General features: G+C 43.1%; 1 protein-coding gene across 4 annotated transcripts in view; it reads right to left on the reverse strand.

Moving 5' to 3' along the window:
• Positions 1-1,667: 1,667 nt before the first annotated feature.
• C2CD2L (C2CD2 like) overlaps positions 1,668-16,664 on the reverse strand; it is a 47,765-nt gene continuing 32,768 nt past the window's right edge. For all 4 annotated transcript variants that reach the window (XM_006119719.4, XM_075909714.1, XM_006119718.4 and 1 more), the window contains exons 12-14: positions 14,260-14,393; positions 13,200-13,482; positions 1,668-7,485 (exon numbers count right to left, since the gene is read on the reverse strand). In XM_006119719.4, coding sequence (XP_006119781.2) covers positions 7,262-7,485; positions 13,200-13,482; positions 14,260-14,393 — 641 coding nt within the window. In that variant the 3' untranslated portion in view covers positions 1,668-7,261. The remainder of the gene's footprint in view (positions 7,486-13,199; positions 13,483-14,259; positions 14,394-16,664) is intronic.

The following is a 16,664-nucleotide window of genomic DNA, read 5'->3' on the forward strand; positions in this document are numbered from 1 at the left end:
TAGCCATTTACAAACCCTTCCAATTGAAACATGGGCTGGTTCTGGTTGAGAATTATAAGAATGAATAAGCTTTGTGCTGGTAGGACATGGCCACATCTTCACAGCAAGGGCAGCACCCCCTGCAGTGGTAGCCTCCTGATACCAACACTGCATTAGGGCAACTTCTGCTTCCAGCCTTGCATGGCCCTGACCCTGCAAATGGGAAAACTGGAGGCAGTGAGCACTGCATCTCCCATGGTACCTGCAATGGCTGATGAGTGATCAAGGCAGCGAGAGACACTACATTTCCCACCATGCATTGCTTATACTTCTCACCCTCACCCCTTCTCCGTGCATCCAATCAAAGCTTTGCTCCTGTTCAATTGACACAGCACATCAAGTTCTAGGTATAGAAGCACAGTTTGTAAACTGACCTTATTCCAAGAAATTGTCTTGGTTATGATAATCTTGCAGCCCACTGCCATGGAGGGCTATTCATGTGACTTGCTCACTAGCCTAGGCTGCCTATAGATATATTTTTACATAGGGTCATGCAGCTGCTGGGAGTCTGCTCACCCAATAATAGCAGGCTGATTTCCTATTTTTCCAAAAGTAATGAAAAGCAAATAGTTGGAAATAGCTACACAAAGATTAAGAGGACCGTTTATTATGTATAATCACAAGCCCATATGCAGGAATTTTGGTGGGGGGGTGCGCGTGCTTTTCTTGGTAAACGTGGACTGCATGGGTATGAACGCACCCTCCGATTCATGGTCTCTCAAGTAAGCATACTCTGGCTGGCTGGGGGGGATGCAGGAGCGGCATGCTGCCTGAGGCTCCCTCCCCCATGTTCTGGCCGGCCCAGGGGAAGGCTGGAACTGATTCCCACCCACCCCCCTTCCCAGGAGTGAGATTGAGGGCTGGGCCTTGCTCCTGGGGGAGAGGGAGAAATAATCAGCCCCAGCCTTTCCCTGGTTGGCCAAAACATGGGGGAGGGAGCTTCAGGCAGCGTGCTGCTCCTGCCTTCTCCCAGCTGGCTGGAGCATGCTCACTTGGAGGATGATTGGGGGGAGGAGGGAAGATGCATTCACACCCTTCTCACACTCCCTGGGTATGGGCCTGAATCATAACCATGCTGGAAGTGCAGGATTTGTTGGTATTAGTGGAGTCAAGGAAACAATGTCTCCTATACAGACTTGACATAGGAGATGGGACACTAGATTACATATCAGAGATGCCTCAGCACAGACTGAGTTTCCATGCAGGTAAGTCCAATAAGCTGCATCAGTTAATAGGTTAAAATGTCTGCCAAAACTGTTGCAGAGGCAGGCGGAAAGGAGGAACTGGGAGCACAACGTATACACCAGAGAAAGTCAAGAAGGAACCAATCTAACTATTTCACTCAAGCAAATAATGCTGCTGAAGTACATCACCCACCTCACAAAGTTGTATGGGAGCATTCTACCACCCTTTGTTTCTCTCTGAAAAAATTGTATCTTGAAAAGAGAGAGAAAGAGACTAACTGATGTGTGAAGGTCTCAGCTCATTAATTTTTTTCCATCACTACAACATTTTGCAAATTCCACAAACTTAAGTGTAACAATTTTTTTAAATAAAAACATCCAGGGATTTCTGAGTATTCAAACCTGTCCAACAAATGCTAAGACATGTCAAGTAAGGACACAAGATACTGTTTATAACTCCCGTTTAGTTTAATAAGTTAACAAGTTCAGGCCATTACACAGCAATGGAATTCTTCTTAAACATTTACAAAAGGTGCAGAATTTCATTCATTTAATCTTGAAATAATTCATTTTACTCTAATCTCTTAAATAGCTAAACAGTTCCTATGTTTTGTATTGAAATCAGGGGTTAAAATAATCCACCCACAAAGAAGGCGTCAAAGTACAAAAGAGCACAAGTGTAGGGCACTAGCTCAGGCTCAGTGTGGGTGTTTATTCCAGAACCTGTACAAGTGAACAAAGCAAGCTGATACCTGTGAAAGGAATCCTGGGTTGAGGGACACTCATGTAAAGCAGACAGCATCACAGGGTATATGCAAGCTTTAAAAAAAAAAAAAAAATCAGAGGTTTCACTGTCTCTCTGCTACCATGGATAGGATACCTTTATTGTATACTTATCAATAGGAAGGAAAGAAAAAAGACAGCTGAAAGGAACTAATAAGATTTAAGTCACAGCTTCTGACCCATCTGAGATAACATTGGCTTGCTAATTGCACACAAGCCCCCAGCTCAATGGTTTTAATGTCTAACCCAAACAAAGATGTTCTCACAGGAAACAAGTCCCTTAGTAATGATTAACTCAGAGGAAATAGAAGAAAACTTCCATATATATAAGTTTATATATATACACACACACACACAATACTGTACATATGTACATGCATATTTTCATCTGAAAAGAAGGAATTAATTTAGCTGAGTAAAGAATGAGCAATTTGCAGTGGTCTGTATGAAACTTCTCAATATCCCCAACTTCCCCTCACAATCTTTTAAATAGCTAAACAGTCCCATTCTCTGCCAGGCCAGAATCCCCATTTCATTACCTCATTTCTTCTGACTGTGAAATCCTTAAATGTATTCAACAATTATTTGTAAGAAACACTGGTTTCATTGTTTAAATATACCAAGAAATGGGGAGGATTTCTGTAAGGCACACCACGAAATCTGTAAAAGTTAGTAATCTGACCCACTGAACATACCTCTCTTTTTCAATCAGTTCATATCATCACCTGTACAGAAAGAACCACACAATATAATGTTGTTACAAACGAACTCCCCCCCACACCCATACATGGAATTTGGTTCCATTAACAGGCATCTTTTTGAAATATCCTTCCAAATATCAGAGAGATCCATAACTCTGCCTGTCGCAGTTAAGCTTGCATGTGCCCCTAAAGATTTAAAGCTGCACAGCATCCCTTATATAGGTTTTTATTAATTGACAAGAGAGGGGATCACCTGTAGATTGAGGAAAGAAAATGGAGTTTAATTTTTCATTTACAGGCTTAAAGAACAGTCCCACCAGCCAATTAGCAAAGGACATTAAAATTAAAAGCTACTTTTAAAAAGACATTTCTTTAGCTGTGTGTTATTACTATCACATTTCAGATAGGGATGTTAAATTGCATTAAAGCAATTCATTGACTAGTCGATGGAATTTCCATCGACTAGTTGATAAGCGAAGGAAACTGGGGAGCTGCAGCAGGCTTAGCTCCCAACTCCAGGAGCTAACCCTGCTGTGGCTCTGCATTTTAAATGTATTAAGAGCTGACAGGCTCTTAATATATTTAAAAGGCTGAAGGGGGGGCCGGAGGGGGGAAGACCAAGCATGAGCTGGGACATCTGATTCCTGACTCAGCTAGTTACTTCCCCCCAGCACTGTCTCCACAAGGGGCAGGGGAGGATGAGGTGCGAGCCAGGAATCAGCTATCCTGGCTCCCACCTAGTCCTCCCCCACTGCACTTCTGCTTTTTCAATATATTAAAAGCCTGACAGTTCTTAATATACTTTAAAAATAGGTGCAGCACCTGGGACTGGGAACAAGCTGGAAATCAGCTGATTCCTGGTTTATGCCCGGTCCCCTGCTATGCCCCTGCCTCCCACAGAGACAGTGCTGGTTAAGCAGGCTCCCCCAGAACCAGCTCCTGCTCCCGCTGCCTGATAGAGGCAGCAAGGTGGGGAGAAGCAACTAGCTGAGTCACTACTTGACTATCCGATAAGCTTCTGCTTATCAGATAGCTGACTAGTCGCTTACTCCCTAATTTCAGACTAACATTCTCTTCCATTGTATAATTTTTGCATTATCTTCAGCCTGTGCAATGACACTGCAGTTTTACTTTGTTTTAGAGTCACTTTCACTTTTGGGTTCTCAAATGGCTAGCAGATTGTTGCACTATATCCACAGCAGATGTGTCAAAAGAGTGTATTTCTTCCAAAAATGGGGGAAAAAAGAAACCCAAAACTTTGCATTCAGTTTCCCTTCTACACACATTGAAACACTGCTATATGGTAAAGAACCCTTTTTTGTTTTTTGGAAATTTAAGTGTTTGACCCCAGTGACTCTTTAAGGATATGTCTGAAGCTTCAATCTAAACAGTCCATCTTCATTCCTGTGGATCCTGATTGTTACAGCATAATTCCAGTCATGGCACCAAGAAGAGCAGTAAAGTGGTTGAGCAGCAACAGCCTTTGTGAAAGGCAGGTTACACAGCAAACATTCTTGTGTAAGTACAAGCACAAAGAAAAAAATTAAGACTTAAGGTATCAGTTTTTAAAATAAAACCCTGTAGTACCTACTCCTTAAATGCATCACATTCTAGAAGTGTTTGGATATTAAAAACATACATGGCCTCTTTCACCTACAAGTATGCCACAGATGGATCAGTTACTTGAACTAATCCCGCTTAATTGTGAAGCTGAAGCATCACCATTCCTTATATCACGAACCCACATTTTACACAAGTGTCATGGGCAAGAGATCCAAAATCATCTGCTTGTGCTTGGTAGCAGCTATACATGCGGGAGAGGGAGGGGGGGGGAGGGAAATCACCGAATACAAGTATGAAGGTGCTGAAAGGAGCAGAATGTGTCATTTAACCATGAGCAACTGAGCAATCCACCCCTAAGAAAATGATCATCCTGTTGTTAGATATTTTAAATACAAGTTCATTGGAAAGTAAAGAATTAACTCCTAGTTTAACCCTGCCAAGGAGACATCCATCTGCAAAGGGCTATCTGTGTGTACTGAAGTGTCTGGATTTTTACATTCCAAGAAGCATACAATGAAATACACTGGCATTTTCACAGCCAGCTATTCTCCAGCAGAGCCAACCTCTTTCCTTTGTTGTTTAGGAAGAATTTAAGTGCAAATCAAACTTATGGACCCAGTTCAGTTCCAGCTCAGAAGTTGGTTGTTTCTGTTACGTTTAGCTCATAGTTAATGTTCAGTTTGTCCTCAAACATGGTGTTTCACTAGTTTTAGACTTCCAGGGAAGTTGTTATAGCATCCACTGTGAAGTTTCACAGATAGCTGTAGGAGAAATCTTGATATCATCTGGCCTAACCACTTTCAGTCTCAAACTACTTCCCGAAGGTTTGAGAGAAAAACAAAAACCCTCAAATGGAGGAAGGTGAGCGGTCACAGAAAAGGAAGTTTCACAAACTTCTATCAGTCATCCAACATCTTGTTTCAGTGACACAGAGCAGGTGCTGCAAGCTGATAATGCATGTGAAGGAGCGGTATAAGCACAATGATTTCTCAGGGAGGAGGGAAAAGGGAGAATCAGAAGGAGGTTGAGAATGAAAACACTATTCTGGACTAAAAGCTCAACAAAATGGAGAGGTTACTGGTCAGCCAGCTGGACCAGTTGTTTTCTACTGTGCAAGTCTCCGCCTAGCTGGGGTGAGTGTAACAACACTAAAAGTACCTCTAATTTAGGTGCCTCACTCAGCTTTGAAATCAGAGCTGTGTATATTAGTGCTTCCTTGAGCCCAGAAACAAATAGTTTGTGGCCTTAAACTCATCACTGTTATACACAGCTAAGCCTCTCTAGTCTTTTGAAATGCCCTGTCATCTCTGTTCAAGGATATTCCTATATATGGGACATCCCCTATAATTTTTGCAAAACCCTCCAGCATGGTCCTCCAGCATCATACGGAAATAATTTTTCGCCATATACATTACCCCAACATGTTTTTTAGAAAACATCTCCACACCACAACACTTCTGTCTGCACAAAAAGGATTTTCCCTCCTAGTAAAAAAATCTCCTGGTAACTTGGGGAGGATGAACACCAGTCCAGTCCCAGAGGGCCTCAACTTTTAGGCCAATTTCTTCTCTCATCTCCCTTCTCCTCATCGAAGAGCAGAGGCTCCTTTTCAATCCATTTATCCCCATGTGATGCTTTCATAGGATACTGGTTTCTTCAAAACTGTTCTTGGTTTGATTAATTTGAACTGGGCCTCAAGGTCAGTTCACAAATGCAAGTAAATTCAGAAGCTTCTAACACCTGCCATATTCAGAGCAAACTGACTACATGATTCTTGTCCATGAAATAAAGTTGAAAGCCTCTGCATTTCTTAGCATCATCTCCCCCGCCAAAGCAAAACAAAATCAAGAATATTCATATTACTTAAAAGAAAGCTAGATGGACAGAATCAGATTTTCTGGAAGATGGCAATGACTCTTCAGGTACTGCTAAGGAAAGGTCCATTTTAACAAGTCAAATCTTTTCAGTGGAGAAGTTTAATTTCATTATTTCCACTAAAATAAATGTCAAGCTATATAGTCAACACTCCGTTAGCACAAATCTACCCCTCATCTTTCCCAGCATCATGCTGGTCTTCAGATTAGATCTCCCATGGACCAAAACAGTTGTGCCCCAATGCAAGGACCTTGTATTCTACAGAACAAAACAACAGCATCTGCTCCTCTAGTGGCCGCAAACATCTCTGCAAGGAAAGGCCACATGTACAAAGACTAGCTGCTGGACCAGATGGCTAACTGTGCTGGACACCATATTTGGAGCAACATCTACAAAACAGTTTGCCTTTCTGTAACAGCCTGGCAATAAAGAAGCACCTCATGACTGGCTAGCAGTTTTTGCAGCTCTCATGCCTTTTGCAGTCACTCATTTGTTTTGAACCATTTCACCAAATGGGCCCATTTTCTGATCAGTCCTTTCATTTAAAAGACCAACCCCAAAATTCTCCACAAAACAAGGGGATGCTGTCCAAACAGCACAACTGGTCTATGGAATCACTCTTGCCCTGAAAATTTACTCCAGCTAGCAGGGGTAAATTTTGGAGTCACTCCTTAGTCAGGCCATGAACCATGCAGGAGCTCTTACCTTCCATAGATTAACCCCCTTTTTCCTCCCAAAAATTTTTCTAGGGTCTCTTTTGCCATAGGTAAAAGATTTGAGAAGCTAAAGGGTTAAGTGTTAATCTTGGAACAGACACCTTGGAAGCCAGATCCCCCTTTTAGGGGCTCATCTGGAAAAGTCAAAATGACAGCTTAGCAGGCTCCTTTAAGAGAAAATGGGTCTTGATATCCAGCAGAGGCAGAATCTGGGTGGCTAATCATTCTAAGCTTTGGATTCCTAACTCCCTTACGGCGTCAACCAACCGACAGCACCAGGGAAGGGGAGGTGTCCCCCTCAGCTGAGGAAGAAAGGAATTGGATTAGAGTCTGCAGATATTGTGGGTATGGAAGAGACAAAAGGAGTTTCTATACAATCCTGGAATGTATCATCCCACTCTTAGTTCTCACCCAATGATGTGGTGCTGCCATCAGCCTTGGGTTTTGATTTAGACTTAAAGGAGAAGCGTTTGATCAGGCGCCGGGAGAAGCTGTTGGCTTTTTTCCTGGTGGCAGAACTGGCATTGGTATTAGACAGGTCATCATGCGACTGGCTCAGGCCTGCTTCCTTCTGCTTGTTTTTCCTCCGGAAGATGAGCTTCGTGCCGCTCCGGAGAAAGCTGACTGCAGAAAGAGACAAAATGAAGAGGATGACAGATGAGGCTCTGCATTGGGAGCTTTCAACAAAATGGTTGTGTGCTTTACACCTCCCTGTGAAGGACCATCCTCAACCCCATTGTATATGTTAATCAAATACAGCAGGAAAGGGACATGCACAGAGTCAGTGCCTGAGTGGTGACTAGAATTAGAAGCACCCAAATTAGTCCTCTGCTCCAATCAGTAGACTTCAAAGTCTACTCTCTGGAGAAAGAATGAGACATACACAGTCCAGAAGAGGAGTCATAACTCAGCTAAGTGTCAGGGATTAGCTTGTTAGTCTGTAACTGCAAAAACAATGAGGAGTCCTGTGGCACCTTAAAGCCTAATAGATGTATTTGGTCATAAGCTTTTGTGGGTCAAGCCCACTTTAAGGTGTCACAGGGCTCCTCATTGTTATAATTCAGCTAAGTACTCTTCAGCTATTCCTACTATCCTGGAGCTTCCAAACATGCAAGGAAGATCTTGCTCCTCCCTCCAGAAACCATGTAATTTCCCCTATCTTCCCCTGAGCTGGGCCTGGAGTTCGTTCATGTCATACTCCTTTTCCATACCTGGGATGAGACAGATGGCCTAGGTTTAAATTGGGGAGGGTCAGTGATCCAGCTCGTGTGTCCCAAACAAGAAGGCAGTCTTTCAACCTCAGCATAGTAGAAAGGAGAGCCTGAGACACGAGGCCTGGTATATGGGGCCTGGCCTAGGGCCTAATGCTTGAGATAATGCCAGGCCTTCTGGAAACAAAGCAAAGTCTACAAGAGAGTCAGGCTCTGAGCACAAGTCAGGCCCTGTTACAAAACATGCCTGTTTGCAAGTTCACTGAACTTATCAGATATGGGAAAGGAACAGCAAGAACAGAAGCACTCCTAGGCACTAAGTATTCATGTATAAACATATTCCAGAAGGTTAGTGCAAGAACACCTCAATGTCAAGAAACACGTAAGCACGGTCTGCAAAGATAGCACAGGCACACCCTGGCCCTCTTAAATATAAGGCCAGGATTAGGGATGTTAAATATCAGTTAATTGAATAATTGAGTAACCACCTGAATTCTTATCGGTTAGTCAACTATTCTATAGTCCCCAGAGGTGGGGCCAGCAGCCATTGTGCTCTGGTCCCACCTCAGAGAAGCCCCCGTCACTCTGCGCAGCTGCCTCTGTATCAGAGACAGCAGCGCAGGGTGGCAGGCAGGAGCTGGTCTGTGAGGGGAGCCAGTTTAAAAAACAGCTCCCCTCATGGGACCTGGTGCAAGCTAGAACTGAGCTGGTCTGCCTGCCAGTCCAGGTCCTAAAACACTTTAAATTCAGAGCCGCACCAGGGTAGGTCCCAGACTCATCGCAATCCAGGACTAAGCCAGGCTGCTGGACAGTCTGATAAAAAATTACAGGCAAGGGAGAGGGAGGGAAATGTGCGTAGTCTGCAGTGTTAACTCTAAACTTTTGCTTATCGGTTAATCAACTGCACTATTACATCCCTAGCCAGGATGAGAGTGAGACGGATAGAGATGCTTTGATCAAACCAATACGCACAAGGTAAATGGCAGTAACAAAACACAACACAAGGGCAATATGTAACTTGTTGATATCAGTGTATAAAGAGATGTCTCAGGGCGGGGGGGGGTCTTTGTCTGGTCAATGGAGGAAATGGCTGGTCCTCTGTAACAGGTGTACCTGCATAAATAGTCCTGTTGTGTCTACAGGATACTAGGACTCGGCTTTGTCAACAATAAACTTGGCCAGGAGCCTTTGCTACAAAACTGAGTCTGTGATCTTCTTGAGGCAGTTTGACTGAGGTCTGCTGTGTTCGTTATCTGTGCAGAACTGGGACAGCATACAACAACCAACACTCAAATTTCATTTTTTTCAAGTAAGGACAGGTCTACTCTTACAACACTGCAGCACTTCAGGTGAAGAAGCTATCTATGTCTACGGGAAAGTGTTTCGTGTCAGCATAGGTACAAAAACTACAAGAGGCAGAAGCATGTCAACGGGAGAATTCTCCCATCAGCTTTGAGCTATCTCCACCAGGGATTACACTACTGCAGCAGTTTTGCTCAAGGGTGTTAATTTTCCACATTCCCAAATAATCTAATTATACTAACCTAACTTCCTAACATAGACCTGGCCTAAATTGCTAGCAAAAATGTTCAGAGCCACAGCAAGGAACCTGAAAACATGTGATTCAGGCATTGCTTCATCAATCTACAGAGTCTGAGACAACAGCTCAGAGAAATGGGAACTGCACTACTATTGTCAGCAGGGTGCTGAACTCAGACAATACTTCTTTATTGTGGCAGGGTCGGTCCCACTCCTGGATTCCAGGCCCCTGTTCTGCCCCCTAACCAGCAGTTTAGGGGCCGCGGTACATGTTCCACTTGCCTTTTCTCCGTATGTGGCCTTCTGTCCCTTGGCAAAACAAAGGGGTGTTGAGGCCAATGCCCCCAACCAGTCAGGGCTGAGTAAGCAGTCCTCCTCAGCCACCGGCTGCAGTTTCTGGCCACCTGGGGGGAAGGGAGCCTCTAAACACTCCCTGTCGGAGCCCCTCCTTCAGCTCCCCCTGCAGCCTTTAGCAGTGCTGCTGTTGTTCTGCTCAGCTCCTCTGATTCTCCTTATTAGTTGTTCGTTCCTCTCCACCTCCATTCTCCAAACTCCTTCCCCACAAGGAAGGTTTTCAAAGAGGCCCCATGCCAGCCTGAAGTCACTCCACCTGGCCCTTTGTTGATTTATAGCAGCCCTGTCTCAGCTGCCTCTGATTAGCTAGGGCCCTTGCTGTTTTTTTCAGAGCTGCGTCTATCCCCTTCCATCAAGCCCTTCAATCTGCCCTGTCACATTATATTTAAATACTGAGAGCAATAGCGACTTTGCTTCTATCACAAAGAATGTGAGGATCAAGAGAGAGAAGCACATTACCACGATTACATGTGAGCTATTCTGAGAGATGTATTTTGGTGGTATTTGAGAGAAGTATCATCATTCCCGCTACATAGGGCAATCAAACATTCCAATAATATTGGGATCATTTCAAGACTAGGAGCTGTCTTACGTGTGTGATTGGACTCCTCCACCCAACCCCCAAAAGTGTCCCAATATTTCCACACTTGCTATCTAGTCACCCTATCCCATAATATAACCTGAGAAACAAGAAGAACATATGAACAGCCATACTGGGTCAGAATGAAAGGTCCATCTCGCCCAGTAGCCTGTCTGTAGACAGTGGCCAATACAAGATGCCCCAAAGGGAGGGAACACAACAGGTAATCCTCACATGATCCCTCTCCTGTCACCCATTTACGGACAAACAGAGGCTAGGGACACCATTCCTACCTATCCTAGCTAACAGCCATTGATGGAACTACACACCATTAATCTATCTAGCTCTTTTTTAACCCTGTTCAAGTCCCAGTCTTCACCACATCCTCTGGCAAGGAGTTTCAGAGGTTGACGGTGCACTGAGTGAAGAAACATTTCCTTTTGTTTGTTTTAAACTTACTGCCTATTAATTTCATTTGGTGACTCCCAGTTCTTATATTGTGGGAATAAGTAAATAACTTTTCCTTATTCACTTTTTCCACACCACTCATGATTTTATAGACCTCTATCATATACCCCCTTTGTCTCCCCTTTTCTAAGGCAAAAAGCCCAAGTCTTTTTAATCTCTTTTCATAGTCCACAGAGTAAGGCTGAAGCTCTGGTCCAAAAGAGATCCTGTCTCAGGGCACTCATCAGCTAGCCCCCAAGCCTAGTGAGCTGGTCTGCTCAATGATGGGTTTGGAGGGCCAGGTAGATTCTTCCCTACCTAGAGGCTGTCTCCAGCAGAGAAAGGAGTAGCAGTCTGCTCATTTGGACAGGCATCACCGCATCAGTTATACTCAGTTCACATTTTCAAGTTTTTCTTAACAACCACAAGGGTTAGACAACAGTTTTCATTTCAAAATGAAATACATCAAAATCTCAGGATTGACCAGAAGCCTTAGAGATGCATCTATTGCGCTTTGCCTTAATCCAGTCCTAAGGTTGTATTTCATCCATATTTAAAGAGAGAGTCAGGTCAAGAAGCCCGGCAGAGTACATGTGATTGTACCGTATTTTGACCATCCACACAATATGCTTTGAGCTGTATTTCAAGAGGGTAGAACTTGCCTTGTAGCTGCAGCTCGGGGGAATGCCACCACTTTATTTCCAGTTGAGCTGTGGGGATACACTAGCCTGCCTTTTCACAAAGTGGTTGGAGTGGGCAAGAGATCAGCTCAATGATTTAGTGTGCCAATTTCTTGCTTATCTTTTTACCCCTCTTGTCCATTTCCTCCATGACCACTGGAACTAGCTTGTTGCTAGTGATCTCAATGCAATTCTGCAATTTTAGCTCGCAGGCTAATCAATATGGGGGCAAGATTCCCTCCTATTAAAAATCTTTTTTCCCCAAAGTTCATCTTTTGCTCCATGACAACAGATCTGGGAAAGTTAGGGAGGAGTTCCACACCATTTTCTTACTTTGGCAAATGTGGCAGGATAATTGCACTGGAGCTACAATTTAGGCCACCTATCAATATTTAGCCTATGTAGCAGAGGAGGTTGGTTCTTTTACCTTAACTACAGCAGAACCTCCATCACATAATTCACGCGTACACCTAACACCAGCTCCAACTCTCAAAGTTTGAACAGACACTAGATCCAGGTCTCCTGTGATAGAGCCACTGTAATTCATGAACTATACCTACAGAAAAAAAATACAAAACAACAAATGATCCTGCAGCACCTTAGAGACTAACAAAAACTATAGATGTATCATGAGCTTTTGTGATCACAATCCACTTCTTCAGATCACTGGAATGAGGATTTTCATCTGAAGTGGGTTGTGCCCATGAAAGCTCATTATATCATCTACATTTTGTGTTAGTCTCGAAGGTGCTGCAGGACCATTCATTGTTTGAGGTTTTTTCAGTTAGGATAGTCTGCACAGCAGGGATAAAGCCAAAATACACTGCGCAATTTCAGCTAGGTCAATTGCGTAGCTTAAATTGAAATAGCTTATTTCAGCTCTTGGCACCACCTACACAGCAGGAAATCCGAGGTAGATCATTCTTCGTCCGACTTCACTTACTCCTCATAAAATAAGAGTTACAGGAGTCAGAGTAAGAAGTCCTCCAGCTTGCTGTTATTTCAACATTATGTCAAAATAGTCTGAATCTACACTACAAGCAGTTATGTTATTTCAGAATAACATCAGTCATTCTGAAATAACACTTCTGTGTAGACATACCCTTACAGACTAACACAGTTACCCCTCAGACTTTTATAGCTACGGAGTATTTACCTATCTACTCTGAAAAGTTAGACTATATTTTTAATGCATCCTGTTCATTTTATTTGCTTTCAATTAGCTGATTAATTAGCAAAATATCCTAGCTAGCTGTGTGAATTACAGGAGAACAGCTCACCTTGATTTGCTCACAAGAAGTGACTGCCTAAGAAAAACTCCAAACCCTTATGAAAGTAGCCATAACCACCCATTCAGAACATTCCTCCCACACCCCCCGGCGCCCCATTAGAAAAGCAGCATAACAGAACACAAGTGATGTTAACTACATCAGGTGCAAGAGGAAGATGTTCCACTGCCAAAGTATAAGGCAGTCATATCATCCCCTAGCCCCTGCTGTGCTGAATAAAACACACACTCATCCTCACCTTTATGATCCTTTAAGCTCCTGGTCTCAAGTGCTCCTGTGGAGCCAGTTTCAGATTCCACATCCTCCACTGAGGGTCTCTCAGAGACGTCTGATCTTGTGGTCTCATCCAGCTCCTGACTAGCCCTCTCCCCTGAGAATGATGCTTCCAACAGCTGGGATGGCTCAGCTGTGTCCTGCATGTGGTCGGACAGGTCTGCCAATATGGAGTAGCCGTGCATGGTGGCCTCCATAGATGCGGCATAGCCAAGAGAAAGTGCCATTTCATCTTGGGCAATTGGTACCTGAAGGAGATATAGAAGTCAAACAGGAAGAAGCTAGGAGTTAAAGTTCACAAATAACCTTTGTTTCCATTGTATCATCTCCTCCTCCTCTCCCTGGAAAGAAAAAAAAAATGTGCTCAAGCCTTTCCATCACCAAGAGGAAAATGAGCTTCTGGGGGAAGGATAGAGGGGAGAGGAGAAGCTACAAAATTATATTTCAGATCATGAAACTGCCCCATGAGAGGAACATCAGATGGGACTTTGAAGCTCAGGATGGATGGGCTTTCCACACATTTTTACACATTACAAAACCCAATATTTTAATGCTTAAGCCTACAAGTTTTGTTTCCTGAGAGGAGCCAATGCCCCAGTATAATGCTAGGAAAGTGCATGTTTTTATAGTTGCCATTATTTGATGAGACACACTGGACATGTGTGGATCTCAGAGCATAGCATGGTTCTCCTACTCCTCTGTTCTTCCGTTAAAGATATCTAGCAAAATCCCATTCCCCTTTACTAAGTCCCCCATGTTTCAACTAGACATTACATCATCTTCACTCACTTTCTACCCTGCTTCTGTGACCTGTTTAACCTCCAAGGAAAGTTGCATTTCAGTTGTGGGAATGTGCTTTGAGATCCTTTGTGAGGCAACGCTATATGAATGCAAGCTATTATTCAGCACAAATAGATTATTTTGCACATGAGGTCGCCTGCCAGACAAAAATATCATGACACCCATAGTCCTGTTAACAATCACCAATGCAAAAGTTTGGAGGAGAGTTCCCAGATCCCAGTTACCTTGGAAACTCCTGAGATGATAAGTGTGCTGCGTTTTGTAGGGGTCTTCTTGGCAGGTTTGTTATTCATTTCAGTCAACTGCCTGATTGCGGTCTCAGCCACAGGATCCAAGCCATTGGACATGTGACTGTCCCCTGTAGACAAAAGAGGACACAGCCCACAGATATGACTCCAGTGTTCCTGAGCAGACAATCCATCTCCAGACTGTGATGCTTCTGGGATGTGAACTGAAGAGAGTTGGCAGTTTTTTAAAGGGACATTACTAAGGGCCCAAAAGCAAATGATTCCACTGCGTAGGAAAGATAGAAAGTATGGCAGGAGATCACTTTGAATCAACCAGGAGATATTATATGATCTAAAAATCAAAAAGGAGTCTCATAAAAAGTAGAACTAGGTCAAATTAAAAAGAATGAATATAGGCAAACAATACAGGTATGCAGGGGCAAGATTAGAAAGGCAAAAAGACACAAAATAAGCTAATTTCTAGCTAGAGATATAAAGGGGAACAGGATGACATTCTACAAGAATATTAGAAGCAAGTGGAAGACCAAGGACAGGTTAGGCCTATTGCTCAGTGAAGAGGGAGACACAATAACAAGAAACTTGGACATGGCATGGGGCCTTAATGACTTCCTTGTTTCGGTTTTCGTCAAGAAGATGGATGACAATAGGATGCCTAACATAGTGAATGCTAGTGGAAATTGGATAGGTTTAGAAGTTAAAATAAAAAAAATTAAGTTAAAAATTACTTAGAAAAGTTAGATGTCTGCAAGTCACCAGGGCCTGATGAAATGTGTCCTAGAATACTCAGGGAGCTGATAGAGGAGGTATCTGAGCCTTTATCATCTTTGAAAAATCATGGAAGTCAGGGGAGATTCCAGAAGACTGGAAAAGGGCCAATATAGTGCCCATCTATAAAAAGGGAAATAAGAACAACCCAGGAAACTGCAGACCAGTCAGTTTAGTTTCTGTGACCAGGAAGATAATGGAGCAAATAATTAAGGAATCCATCTGAAGAATAATAAGGTGACAGGTAACAGCCAGCATGGATTTGTAAAAAGAATAAATCATGTCAAACCAATCTGAGAACTTTCTTTGATAGGCTATCAAGCCTTGTGGATAAGGGAGAAGCTGTGGACATGGAATACCTAGACTTTAGTAAGGCATTTGACATGGTCTTACATGACCTTCTTTTCAATAAACTGGGGAAATAAAACCTAGATGGACTGACTATAAGGTGGGCATGTAAGAATGGCCATACTGGGTCGGACCAAAGGTCCATCCAGCCCAGGATCCTGTCTACCGACAGTGGCCAATGCCAGGTGCCCCAGAGGGAGTAAACCAAACAGGTAACGATCAAGCCATCTCTCTCCTGCCATCCATCCTTACCCTCTGACAAACAGAGGCCAGGGACACCATTCCTTACCCATCCTGGCTAATAGCCATTAATGGACTTAACCTCCAAGAATTTATCTATTTCTCTTTTAAACCCTGTTCTAGTCCTAGCCTTCACAACCTCCTCAGGCAAGGAGTTCCACAGATTGACTGTGCACTGTATGAAGAAGAATATCCTTTTATTGGTTTTAAACTTGCTGCCCATTTATTTCATTTGGTGGCCCCTAGTTCTTATATTATGGGAACAAGTAAATAACTTTCCCTTATTAACTTTCTTCACAACACTCATGATTTTATAGACCTCTATCATATCCCCCCTTAGTCTCCACTTTTCCAAGCTGAAAAGTCCTAGTCTCTTTAATCTCTCCTCATATGGGACCTGTTCCAAACCCGTAATCATTTTAGTTGCCCTTTTATGAACTTTTTCTAATGCCAATATATCTTTTTTGAGATGCGGATACTACATCTGTATGCAGTATTCAAGATGTGGGCGTACCATGGATTTATGGAAGGGCAATAAGATATTCTCCGTCTTATTCTCTATCCCTTTTTTAATGATTCCTAACATTCTATTTGCTTTTTTGACTGCCGCTGCACACTGTGTGGACGACTTCAGAGAACTATCCATGATGACTAAGTTCTCTTTCCTGATTAGTTGTAGCTAAATTAGCCCCCCACCATATTGTATGTATAGTTGGGGTTATGTTTTTCCCCCCAATGTGCATTTCTGTACATTTATTCACATTTAATTTCATTTGCCATTTTGTTGCCCAGTCACTTAGTTTGGTGAGATCTTTTTTAAGTTCTTCAGTCTGCTTTGGTCTTAACTATCTTGAGCAGTTGAGTATAGTCTGCAAACTTTGCCACCTCACTGTTTACCCTTTTTCTAGATCATTTATGAATAAGTTGAATAGAATTGGTCCTAGGACTGACTTGTGGTCAACACTACTAGTAACCCCTCCCCATTCTGAAAATTTACCATTTATTCCTACCCTTTGTTTCCTGTCTTT

This window comes from Pelodiscus sinensis, chromosome 26 (genome assembly GCF_049634645.1).
Source record: "Pelodiscus sinensis isolate JC-2024 chromosome 26, ASM4963464v1, whole genome shotgun sequence".
NCBI lineage: Eukaryota > Metazoa > Chordata > Testudines > Trionychidae > Pelodiscus > Pelodiscus sinensis.